This window comes from Melanaphis sacchari, unplaced genomic scaffold (genome assembly GCF_002803265.2).
Source record: "Melanaphis sacchari strain LSU unplaced genomic scaffold, SCAv2.0 Contig8_pilon_pilon, whole genome shotgun sequence".
NCBI lineage: Eukaryota > Metazoa > Arthropoda > Insecta > Hemiptera > Aphididae > Melanaphis > Melanaphis sacchari.
The window spans coordinates 5,881,845-5,895,684 of record NW_020271635.1 but is presented as its reverse complement, the minus strand read 5'-3'; the positions used below and the strand labels follow the sequence as shown (position 1 = coordinate 5,895,684).

The window sequence follows — 13,840 nt, the reverse complement described above, 5'->3', positions numbered from 1 at the left end:
TAACATTCAAGTCCTTACATAGTTACGGTTGTTGGTTAATGTCTTCAGTGTTAGTGAAACATTCAGTGTAAATTCAGTGACCCTTCAGTTGTGTAGATAATACTAACGTTAAATCACATCTTCAGAATTATTAGATTTGAATTTAAGTTATGAATTATGATTGAACCAAATAACCTTATAAGTTTCCGTATACATACATAATAATATATTGTTCTGATAGTTATTGCAATACATTTTTAAATAAACTATTGGGATAAAAAATTTAGGGTCGGAATTAAGTAGATCCCTTACAAGTTGTCTAGGCCTCTTTTAGTATGAATTTTGCGGACTTCCTGTAAACGATATTTTAAAATGCTTACCTATATTAAACTGCCGCATCGATTTCGAAGCTGTGGAATGCACGACTAAGCGAAAAAACATCTTTTTTTTATCAAACGCCTTGAGTAACCTATAGGCGTGTAGAACATAAAATAATAAATAAATTTCTTTTAAAATATTTACACAATGTTTTGACACCCGAAGGAAAAGCTGAATATTGCAGTTAACATGACGTTTCTCGTCGGCTCTCGCATCGCTGGTTAGACGGCGTCCCGCAGAGCATGCCGCCAACGAGTACGGTTTAACACCGATCATTGTACATACAAGCGGGACGCGCGTCGTATACTTAATACTGTGTTGTTTATTATGGTGGATTACAAGCTGCTATTGTTGTCATTCCGTTTTTATTTACCCGCTCATACCCCCCATCCCATCTTTTATTTCGAATTATTTATCGTCTGGTAAGTAGTAATAAACACACACACACACATACACCCACATCATACAGAATGATTCACTAAGCATTCTCAGTGCTCATGACTTTTTTCTTCCACAATATTGTAATTATTCGAAATCTGATTTTTTAAAAATTTTACTTGAAAAATATTCTATGGAGACATGAATTTTTGTTTTTAAAACGACAACCTCCTTTATCTACTGTAAATTATTCAGTAGATAACTTTCTGAAAAATGCAACGTATATCAAAATCAAAATTTAAACGAAATTTTTTTTAGTTATTTATCTTTGTATGGGTATTTCTGAAAAAAAGTCTATAATATATGTAATGACTAATGAGCTTGGAAGATATTTTAAAACTTAAGTAATTCATATAAATCTAGCCATATTTATAATTTATAAAAAACGGTTCAAATATAATTAATAATTTATCCAATATTACATGTATTTTATATTTTTATGTAATGATGGAAATAGACAATTAGACACTTTTATGATTATAAAACTACTCGTTTGCGTTTTTAATTAGGTTCAACAACATTTAAAAAAAATTATCTATTAAATAATTTTTTGAAAAAAATAGACGTTTTCATTTGAAAAACAGAAGTTTGTGTTCCCATAGAATATTCTTTAAGTATCTCCAATTACAATAGATTTCAAGAATTTAAAAATACGATCGCTAGATATTTTTGAAAATTCCAAAAATCAAAATTTCAATAAATGGAAAATTAGAGTGAGCATGATTGATGAGTCATATTGTAGTATACAAAGTAATTCCTTTGACGAAAACGTCCGAGATATCAATGATTTCGGAATTATATTGAACATTATACTTTTGGTATTTGTATACAAGTATTTAAAACTTATTGGTTTTAACGTATTACGGTGACCGTCATCAACGAACATTTCAAATGCGCTAAAAGGAACTTGCTTTTCGGTCGCTGCAATATCCAAAATGAAAATAAAAACAGTTTACTTCATCGAACATACACCCGGTAGGACTCGGTGACGGCGAGTTTACGTTAAATTATTAAACAGTTTTCTTTCTTAGCATTTTTATTATTGGATTCGAGCCGCGTTACGTTAACAGTACGATAACGCCGCTGCACATTTATTACAATACATAGAACGTACCTGATGTTTTGTATACAGCGACGACGTGCGACAGGGCGGCGGCTGTAGTGGTCCATTGTTATTTGTTACAGAGGCCCACCGTCTTTGGTTTATTGATTTTTTTCATTTAGTTAATTTACAGGAGCTAATTTGACGTTGTGAGGTCGCCACATAAGGACATGGTCGTTAAAGTCGTCTTTGGACGGCGTGCCCGGAAACTCGCCTCTGTCTGTCTGTCTGTCTCTCTCTGTCTCTCTCTCTCTCATCTTCTCTGTATCTCGCATTATGTTATTATTATAACATAAATGTACCACGAGCATATTATATCGTAACGACCGTCGAATTCCGTGCGTCCTTTATTAAATTATAATAACACGACGTACGTATTTGTTTACCCGGCGTTGATAGGTTTTGTTATACGAATACACGATCCAATTCGATCACGCCAGAACAATGTTTAATTTATATAAGTATATTGTATACTGTAGTTGGAATATTATAATTGTTTTCAAAAACCAATTATTGTAATATATTCTATAATTGTGTTTAATGTACCACGCAGTAGTAAATTATTAACTATATAATATTAAGTATTATTATTACGGTAACGACCCGCCAAGCAATTATTATTGTGTATTTTTAAATTTTAATGTTTCGTGCGTGAGAACGAAATTTACGTTTTTATACGTCGAAGTATATATGTGTACTTGGACGCAGTTTTTTTAGTTTTTGTTTTTTGCTCATTTTTAATTCATAAATAGCCAAAAGGTATATCGATTATTCATTTATTTCACAATTCACATGTCAATAAATATAGTTTTAAATTTATTTATGATTGAACAACACTGATTTTTCTATCGAGACGATTATGCTTAATGATTATTGAATTATTGGCTATAATTTATCAAATCTAAATCTAAAAACTATACATAAAACATAATATAGGTATGCTTATCAGTTCGAAAAAGTTAAAATGCTTTAACTTTTTATATTATTTGAGCTGTCATAATTCTCCAAAATGTATTTAAAAACTTATTTTATTTAACGTATAAAATAATTTATATAATATTGCCATAATATGTAGATAATATATATCTATTTAAGTTTTTCAACCCAAAAGTTAATTATTGCACATTATTATGTTATCATAAAACATAGTACGGTTTTTGATAAAAGAATTTTATGTCTAACTGAATAATATTTATAAAATAAACGTATATTTGTACTATATTTATCAGGTAACAGGTAATATAGTAATATAATCTAAATTTATTTTTGAAAGGTGATCGCTATTAAGGTGCAGGGGGACATCATTAACGTTTCGGCACATTCAGCTGTACCTATAAACACGTATTTATGTGTATCATTGAAAGTACCTAATAACCGTAAACGAAGGTAATTTTGTCGTGTATGCCCTTATAAATTATAGTGTGTACTACTGTAGGTTTTTTACACGTTCGATATACTTTATTTCTTCCAAAAAAATATAATTCCTACGCATCTGTGATATATATATTTCAAATACGACCCTCTTCCATTCTTACCACTCAACCATCACGAGGGCTTCGATATCAATTTTAGAATCACAAGTATTTTAAACATACTATTTATTTAATGTCGTTAAAATACGATTTTTTTTATAGTCGTCATCGGGTTGTATACATACATATATATATAGCACATCCGTCACTTATGATGATGTGAAATTAGAAACGATTCGTCTTCGCTCGAGCAACATATTATAAATACACATGTATAAAGAATACAAATAAACGTGATTTCGATTTACAAGCTCGCATATATGTACCTAATAATAAAAATATTTTTATTAATATTCATAGCTTTATACATTTTACCTACATATGTATATAAATGACATATCGCTGTAGTCATAGGTTTGACACTTATTATCTACACCAGAGGCATCCCGATGACGTAATTTAAACGAAAAACTTGAACTTTTTTCATCATGACGTATTAAAATATTTTATAATATATGTGTATTGTGTGTGTATGTGAGTCGCATGAGTACACATAAATGTTCTGTTGTCCTAGCCTCCTAGATAAATAATAATAATATATTTCCACTGTCAAAATATGTATTTATTAATTCTATAGCTCTGTACGTTAATAATTTATTTTGTTAAAAATATCCAAAACCGCGCGCGTTTCATATACAAGTTTCCCAATATGAATAATATATTATAATTCAAGTGATTTTTAAGTAACAATAACTAAAAATATACATAGCGATAAGCAATTCTATATAGTAGGTGTTCATAATGAATTTGTTGCTTGTCTGTTTAAAATTGTATACTTAATATATTATTATATACACTATATCACAATATATATATATATAGTAAGACTATAAGGCGTGAATGGTGTGGTTCATAATTTAAAATACTTCTATATATTGTTTTTTTTTTTTTGAAAAAGTACAAAACTAAAAGTCTAATTCTCGCTATCATTTTGTATGCAATTTCCGAGTATTATAGCTTCAAAATTGCATTAATCACAATTAATTTATCAAGCTAAGGTTCAATTATGAAACCTAATTAACGTATTACCGTTGTAGGTATTATAGTCTCAAATAACGTGTAACGATTATAATTTAAATATAGGTATTAAAATAATGGTTTGTATGAACGTATTTAAGACTACTAAGTATAACATCAGTATAGTAATCATATAAAATATTTGTTGGTAAACGTTTTTTATTCTCCAGCGTATATTTATCTATCTTTATATATATACATGTTATATGTACACGAAACAAAATCTCCGCATAATCTATTTCTACTATTACCCTTACTCGCTTTCTAATTAATTATCATTCATCAATGTCTATTGCAAGCATTGCAGCAACATGCGTATGTAGTATACTCCATGTCTCTAAATAAATTACAATTTAAGTACTGACGTACTAACACGTAATAATTAAACGAAAAAAAAAAATCTAAGAAGGCGTTATATTATTATGTTAATTATTATGTTAATATGAGGATGGGTGGCAGTGCCAGGTTCACAATTTTTACATCCGGGAGCAAATATTCTTTTTCGCTCCAAATCATCTACATATCTTGTTAACGCGTTTTTAAATAAATGAGTAAATCAGTTTAGTATACATAATAGATTATCATAACATTCATAAATAATTGAAAATTTTAATCCATTTTACAATATTTTCCCACTCCTGTCTCTTATTTTCATAATACGGCTCAGATAGTGTAGACGACGGAAAGGCTGTAAATTCCATTATTACGGGGACAACATATTGAAGGCTTTTGATGATCGATCTCCGGATTTGCTGCCTTAGTGACAGCCGTCGTAACTGCATTCATTCATTGTAATATCGTCTGAACTTTGCTGTGAATTAGACAAAAGTCGTAACTAATTAAATACGATGACACTGTTATATTTTTTATGTCTATATACTAACTTATATTTTATCGTTGTTTCGCAGAACAAACACGGCGGTCCCAACGACGAAACCAGACACGCCGGTGACTTGGGCAACATCCAAGCTGACAACACGGGGGTGGCGCAATTCTCTTTCTCGGACCCCCTTATCTCGCTGGTCGGTGCCCACAACATCCTTGGTCGCGCAGTTGTCGTACACGCTGATACCGATGACATGGGCCGCGGAGGATTCACCGACAGCCTGACCACAGGACACGCCGGTTCCAGGGTAGCATGCGGAGTCATCGGAATCCTGTAGGCACACTGCACAATAATATATACCTGCAATTATTATTATTAATATTATTATTATTCGCTTAATTTATTATCAATTTTATACACCACGCATTATACACAAACACTATAAACGTGAACATACATAGTTATCGAGATATTTTTTTTTACAAGGGTATCTGTATACGTATTAATGTCTTTACAACATTTTACCCGCTCCGGTCATCTTCATTTGCTCTCTGTTCACTGTGGTTTTCTGTATCTGCCTCACACTTAATCTATCTATCTATTATTTTTCTATTTTTTTTCAAAACGTCGCTTCACGTTTAATACGCTTTCTTATATTATAGTACTTAAAGTCTTATAATTTATTTGTTTGTAATTTATAACTATTTATATCAGTATATTTGATACAAATAAACGCGGATTTTATCTTGCATTTATTTTAATTTCTATACTTTGATATTTTACCCCAATAAAGAGGTAAAATACCTATGTATAATACGATAGATTACACTGTGCAGTAATAATGCACGTGGACGTACTTTAACTTCTGCTTCAGGTATACATAATAAGTTGATCGATTAAAAACATTGATTGAATATAAGAAAAAATATATTGTTTTATAGTAAAACAAAATAAATTCTTCTATTTAAAAAAAAAAACTGATAAATTAGTAATTTATTTTATAAGTTATAAGATTTAATATTTCTTTTTCTGATAATGAGCTGATGTGTTTTTATTAATTTAGGTATATAAAATATCAAAAATATACTAATTAGTTGATATAGTAAAGTAAAGAGATATTAAATATAACATTTAAGTTTTTGATACATTCATCATTTTTATATACCAACCAGGTATAACAATTTATATTGGTCATATTTTGTTTTTCTATAAGACACAGAAAAGAAATTAAGTACATTTTCTTCAACTTTTGTTTATTGAGTCATATATTTTCTACCTTAAAAATGTAATATATATCCCATACCTTATTTTTTTAATCAACTCTATTTTTATTATTTATTTCCGGTTTTTGAGGTACAACAAATTTATTTCATTTAAAAAAATTATTCATTTTTAGTATTCTTGATTTTATTACGCTCGATCAACATGTCATTCACTTTTCATTCATTATTCAACTGATTTTTCGTTATATTTATTGCATATTATTGGCACATATTTTAGTATAGACTGATTGCATTATTATTCAATTTTATTCTCATTCGCTACAAATGAACAATATCTAACAAAATATACACGTATGTAAAATGTATAACACACGTTTCTTTAATAAATGTATATCGCTTCCAAAAGTGTAACATATGCTGCTCTTGTACATTCGCTTATTAAGTTATCACTACTTACATTTCCTGCTTTTTGTGTAATATGATTGTGAATTGTGATTGCTTTCCCATATACACGTATGACATCGCAAGCATTCGTTTAAAGTATAATAGATAATAATAAACTTAAATTAATTTTTTTTAAGTCAATTTTTCTTGACGATATTATATAAAATATTTAAATATTTAAATTACTAGTTCCTCGATTTCAATGACCTTACATTAGTTGAATAAAAAAAATCATGCGTAAAATATATATAAACAAATATATTTAGCTATTTAATTCAGAAAATAAATTTCACCGTGCCTTCTACGTTTAAACAAGAACATCCACTATGTTTAAAATACCTTAAATATCTAGTCGGTAATTTGCTGTACTAGCTATAATATCAACAGTATTAGTTTTTAAAACACGTTGTTGAAAGTTGTACACCCGTATGTACGCTGTACGCATGTGTGTTCACATTATAAATTATGTGTGTATGCTTTTAAAGTTTTAACGATTATGATATTAATATTTTATTTTTATACTTCAACGTGTCGAGACTGTATAATACTGTCCGCTATATATATGTAGGTACCAATTAAATGTATAAAACAAAGACCGGTACTGAGTATACGCCGTGGCGCGACGTTGTAAAAACGGCTTAATAAGTTTTCGGGTCGAGATCGAGAGTAGGGTGATTTAAAAATTAAAAGTTTTTTCTACCATCATAAATAATAATGACAGAAATATGTATGATTATTACCTACTGTTGAAGCACGAGCGTACATTATATTATGATAATAGTCTTCTAAAGTTTTTGAAAAAAAATAAATAAAACACTTCGGTTGTGGGTTAGGGGTTATATTATACGTTATAGATTTAGATTGTACGTGGGTTACTACTTTTCATTTTAAATCCGCTAGTATCTACACACCTAAAATATATAAAATATAATGTGTACAATATACCTGCAACTATATTTACGCATATAAAATGTAAAATATCTGTATATAGCTATTTTATGTTATTATTAGTAGTAGTAATATTACGTGATTGATGTGAAAACGAAATAAATCCCACATTGACGTGAATATTAGACCTAATACGGTTGAAAAAATATAATAAACTAGTCACTAATAACAGTATCTAATAATAATAGTAATAACATTTAGTATAATCTTTATATCCATATCATATATTATCATTATTGCCTTCCTCAATAACGCTGCAAACGTCGCGTATCGGCAAGACAACAGTTATATCCTCCAAAGGTCCAACGACCTTCGTAGTACAAATCTTTGTCGTAGTCCAGATTTGAATGTATCCCACAGAAATCCAGGTACCTAATACTTTGAAATTAATAAATTTTATGTTTTTACGTCAAAGAGCAAGTGGCGTATCGGAGACGCCGGTCCGCCAAGACTATATATTTATATTATACTCGTATGACTAGAAGAGAAACAATATGGCCTAAAAAAATATGATATGATATCGGGATAAATACAAACACTAATAACCGTAATTTCAATTAAACAGTTCAAACAGCAGTGTGATAAACATACAACTTTTAAAAGAAAAAATTAAGTATTTTTCTTGTGATAACAATCGCACGGTTGCGTATATTTATTATTAAATATGTATTTTTTTTCCGATTAGTTTTCACCGATTTAATATACTTCCAATAATATTAAGAATTAAGAGAAATAAAAACACTGTTTCTAGTTATCTATTGTATACGTTTCCTTAAATAATTCTCAAATCGTCATCAAATCCTGTACGTACATTTATCGACCGTTTTCAGTTGAGAAAACAAGCCCATATTAATAATCGACGTCAAATAGGTTTATTTTTTGAATAGACATACAGTCCTACAGCAATAGTACTTGCGTACATCATTATAATTACCTACTTTTTTGAAACGGGCAATTCAAACGATCACTTCGCGTGTAAACCCGGAAACGATTATTGGATGGCAACGATGACGATGGATATAATATTATATAGGTATGTAGTAATATATATAGCCGTATAGGTAGGTAAACACGTCAACGCGGACCGATTAAATCTCATGCACACTCGGTGTGTTCATTATTATAATTTACTCGTACTAAACGTCAATTTACGTGCTGCCTGTGGAGTTACCATTTTAGTATATTATGCAGGACGATTCACTGAGCATACTCATCACCGCCTCCCTTAAATTCTTTAATAATGCATTTAATCAAATTCTGATTTTTTAAATTGTCGAATATACTTTAAGACATATTTTTAAAAGCATTAATTTTTCTAAAATGCCATTTAAGAATGCCCTAAGTATAATATACTTCTATGGTGATAATTTTTTTTTATTAAAAAAAAAGAATCACTCTTTTCACTATAAATTATTAAGTAAATGGTTTTTTTTTTTCGAAAATATTGATACACTTAAAAAGTTCAAACCGATATCTTAAGTTAAAAAACTTTATATTATATTAGATGATAATTCTTATTAGTAATGGATTTATAAAAAATATGAAATAATTCTAATATCCTGTCTAGTACTTCTTTATTATACTAAAATGATTTTTAGAAATATAAAATACTAATATTTTCTTACTCACTATAATAACTACAAGAGTTTTGGCTGTCACCGTCACCGACCTTCAATAATTGCTATCCTGAATTCTTTCTTCCCAAACTATTACTTCTAGTTTCTTTAGATCTTGGCGCACTCCATTATTCATCGTTTCTTGGGTCTGCCTCTAGGTCTTCTACCTGTTAATTGGTATTCAATTGACGCCCTAACTTACTTAATTTGTTTCCATTCGTTTCATTATATGTCCATTGTCCAAACCAGTGAATTATCTGACTCTTCGCGTTCAAGAGTTTATCTTAAGTTTATCAAAGCTGGTCCACATATTATCTTAGTAATCTATTCTCAAAGGTTCTGAGTTTTTGTATAATTTGAAATTATTAAATTATAATAATATACATAACTATTCAGTCTGTTTAAAGACCTATCATATTTCTTTGTTATACGTATAATATATATTATACATAAACAGCAGGCAGTATGCAGTATCTTCAGTGAAATCACATTTAATGTTAATGTATTTTTTTGTATTTAATACACTGCTTTATTATGTATATATTATATGAGAAACTTTTTTAGAATATAATATTATGATTTTATTTTATCAATCTCTCACATACTCTCTTATTTTACCGAGTTTAACACTTATTTATAGTTAAAAACCGAATATCACATTTATTTGTAATAATACTTGATCAGTACTTTTTGAATAGTGGATATTTATACTATATAGCTATTATAGCTATGTATTATCATATATCTGCGCGCAAATATCGACTAAAGTTTAATATAAACTCGAAAGTTTAATATAATATACTGTTATAAAGAGCAAGACAAAGCACACCTGAATCGGGTAAACACAAGCGTCTGGCTCAGTTCCATGTGCAACCGTGAAACCAATAAAAAAAAAACTAAATGAAATATATCTAACGAGCAAATCGGAAAAAAGCTGGCCAAAGAAAATTGTTATTTAATACGTATATGTACATATTATACGAATGCGCTATAAAAGACTGCTTGTTGGATGCAATTTATGTAATAATAATACTAATAAAACATATTTTCCCTCGTCGAATTTCTACGCAACAACTCTACCACAGGCACCTCTCACTCTCTTGCGCCCGACGTCCAAGTACCATCATACACTATATATTATTATATTATATTTGTGACGATTGAAACTATATCGAACTTTGTAATTCTGCACAACTGCCGCAAGTATACATGTATAATAATACGATAACGACAGTTTGAAAATTACACTGCAAAAGGCGCGTGACGATATTTTTTTCACCCCTATACCATTATTATGTTTTTTTTTTTTTTCAAAAAAAGTTCGGCGATATTATTTTCTTCCCGCTGCTGTATGCGCAATGTATTTTTGTTTTTTTTTCGCGATTCTTTTCTTCATATATGTATAAAAAAAACAATACGCATTTATACGACACAGCCTCAAAAAAAGACACGTCACGAAAACAAATCAAAAATATGACACCTTAGGCCTGCGTGCTTTTTTAAAATTGGTTAACTTTTTATAAAATTAATCAATTGCACTTAACTAAATTAACTAAATTTTAGGCTACAGTTATAATAAGTGGTATATATTAATACACGTATAATGTCAAACATTGCGAAAATAAAAGTACATATACCTATCAGTATAATCTCTGCTCATATAAGTATGCGCATTGTCTGTTTACTTGCGCCAAATATGGTACATCGTTTGCCAATAAACATGTCAAATATTGAAAAAGTATACAAAATATTCAAAACTACATAAATTGTACATCACATATATTGAATGGACTCACCACATTTTAGCTGGTCTAGAAAAATTCAATAGTTATTAATTGATTAACTTTACCTACTTAAAAATTATAATAACTATAATTAGAATATAAATAATTATATAAAATTTAAAATAAATTATCTCATTCAATTACCTACATTTTAAATAATAATAATATATATACATATTTCGATAATAATTCTACCGGTTGATCACCCGTACACTTTAGTTGTTCAATATTGTCGTAATATAACATTACCTATATTTTTAAACAAGAATATCTAAATAATGTTTAAATATTAATACTACAAGCGTCCAATTTTAAGCTGAAAGCTAGTAAACAAGTTAGTTCTCCTGATTTCTTCCAATTATACTGTTAAATATGTTAATCGGAAAAAGTAATAAAAAATTTAAAAATGGCCAAAAAATGACCCAGTAAATTAAAAATGTAAAAAAAATACAAGAAATTGTAAAATAAATTTTTTGAAATTGAATTTATTAGTATCTAACTTAAATATTATGTTAACGAATTCATATTTTACAATAAGCTACAAATCATGCATTTTATATTAATTTATTAATCTAACTACTCGTACTAATAACGAACCGCTCGAATTTCAATGAAGAGTATTTGCAATTGCATTACATATAAAAATCACTGAATATACATTTATTTATTTAAGAACAATTTTGTTTTTGTCATCGTACCATAGTGAATTCGAATCGGACACCATATTATTATTATTATCTTGTCATCACTCATTATATATTATTTTTAATGAAAAAAACTCGTGTTTAGGCATATAATTATACGTCGATCGTCATGTTGTTATTATTACATTAAAGGCAATTGGAAAATAAGAATATTTTCATCGATTTTTATGTTTGTACTCAATACTTGTAAAAAATGGTTATTAATTATTTCACTGTGTGACACAAGTATCTACACTAGCGAAATAACTGAAAATTGCTGTCGTACAACAATAAAGAAGAAATGCTTAATGAAAGTACAATATATTATATATTATAATTTATAACACTAGTATAAATAATTGTCATGTATTTATAACCGGAACGCAATCAATTAATAAAATCGAATATAATTGCATATCGTTTCGTAGTGTTTTTTACCATTTGTGTCAGAGAGCAGTGTATATAAATGATAAAAAAAAAATAATTAATCGGCTCGCGCTGAAACAAAAGTTTTTTTTAATTCAAGACCATCATAAAATGGCCCAAATGTTCGTTTTCATCGATTATTATTATTATTATTATGTTAGAGAAAAAAAATAACTAAAATTATTTTATATTCACAGTGTGGTCTCAAAGCGTGATATAATATAATATATATATTTCATGACATAAAACAAAAGTTTTCAAGAAAAAAATAATAGTTATAAAACTGTATGTACAATAATGAAAATAAAAGTTACAATTTTATTGTATATTCGGTATCAAACCGAGGGCAATCTACGCGCGCCACATCGGAGGTTGTGGTTGCATGGCGGTGGGTCATGATTACTTATTAGTTATTACACTGTCTTCACTGCAGTTCCGAAAAACGTCCAAGAAGTTTTTCTACACCTAATCAGCTCTGAGACCGATCAAAAAACTTGCAATGCATATAAAAAGAAAAAAAGAATCGGCTGACCTTGACCCATTTAGAACGTCAAATAAATTTTAACCAACATGATCTTGAGTGGAGTACGCGCTTTCGGATTTTAAAATACAATTATATAAACAAACGTAAATCCTGATATTGTATACAATTATAAAAATTGAAGACGAGGTTTAAACTTTCGCGATTAATTTTAGATCTACGTCTGTTTTCGATGCCACAATTTTACAAAGCAGTATTTCAATATTAAAATTTACGAGCGAGTATATTATATTCTAAAGGAAACTGTAAATCCTTCTTTTGTCGGTGATTCGATGTGTTTATTAACAATCACTGTTCAATTAAATTCACGACTCAATTTATGATCTGTCACGTTGCAAGTTTAAGCATTGAAGGTGACAGCACAGGACAAACATTAAAGCCTCACGGATTAATTAAATACGTATTTAAAATATTTTGATATTCCATCGCGTTTTATATAATTTCGTAGTTTTATCCGACCATGATATATAATTAAACAGTTTCAGCGCCCACGGTTAAATTGACGATGCTTTGAAATTAGTTTAAACAACTATTTGACAAACATTGTTGTATAAACCTTTCAAATCCACAATTTTAAAAAACTAACCCTAAGCTGTATTTGATATTATTAAGGCAGTCATCGTAGAGGATAAAATAACGCAACATTTATTCAAAAACAATAATTTTATGTCAAAAAATATTGCTTTTATCGCATGAGACGTTAAAATACATGTAATATTTAACATTATTTAACTTTTATTTAAATAAATATTTAAATATAATTATAAATAATCATAAAAATATTTTAAAAAAATGAAACAACTTTAAATAGTTATTATGGATTAAAAGTTGTAGCCATAGGTTAGATTACCTACATTAATTTTAAGTTCGTCATGATGTAGTACTATACATACACCTATATTT

The 13,840-nt window shown here is 28.7% G+C and overlaps 1 protein-coding gene across 1 annotated transcript in view; it reads left to right on the top strand.

Annotated features, from left to right (window-relative positions):
• Window positions 1-13,840, top strand: part of LOC112602475 (superoxide dismutase [Cu-Zn]-like) — a 76,754-nt gene that overhangs the window by 56,538 nt on the left and 6,376 nt on the right. Inside the window, exon 4 of the mRNA XM_025350568.1 lies at window positions 5,355-5,605. Coding sequence (XP_025206353.1) covers window positions 5,355-5,605 — 251 coding nt within the window. The remainder of the gene's footprint in view (window positions 1-5,354; window positions 5,606-13,840) is intronic.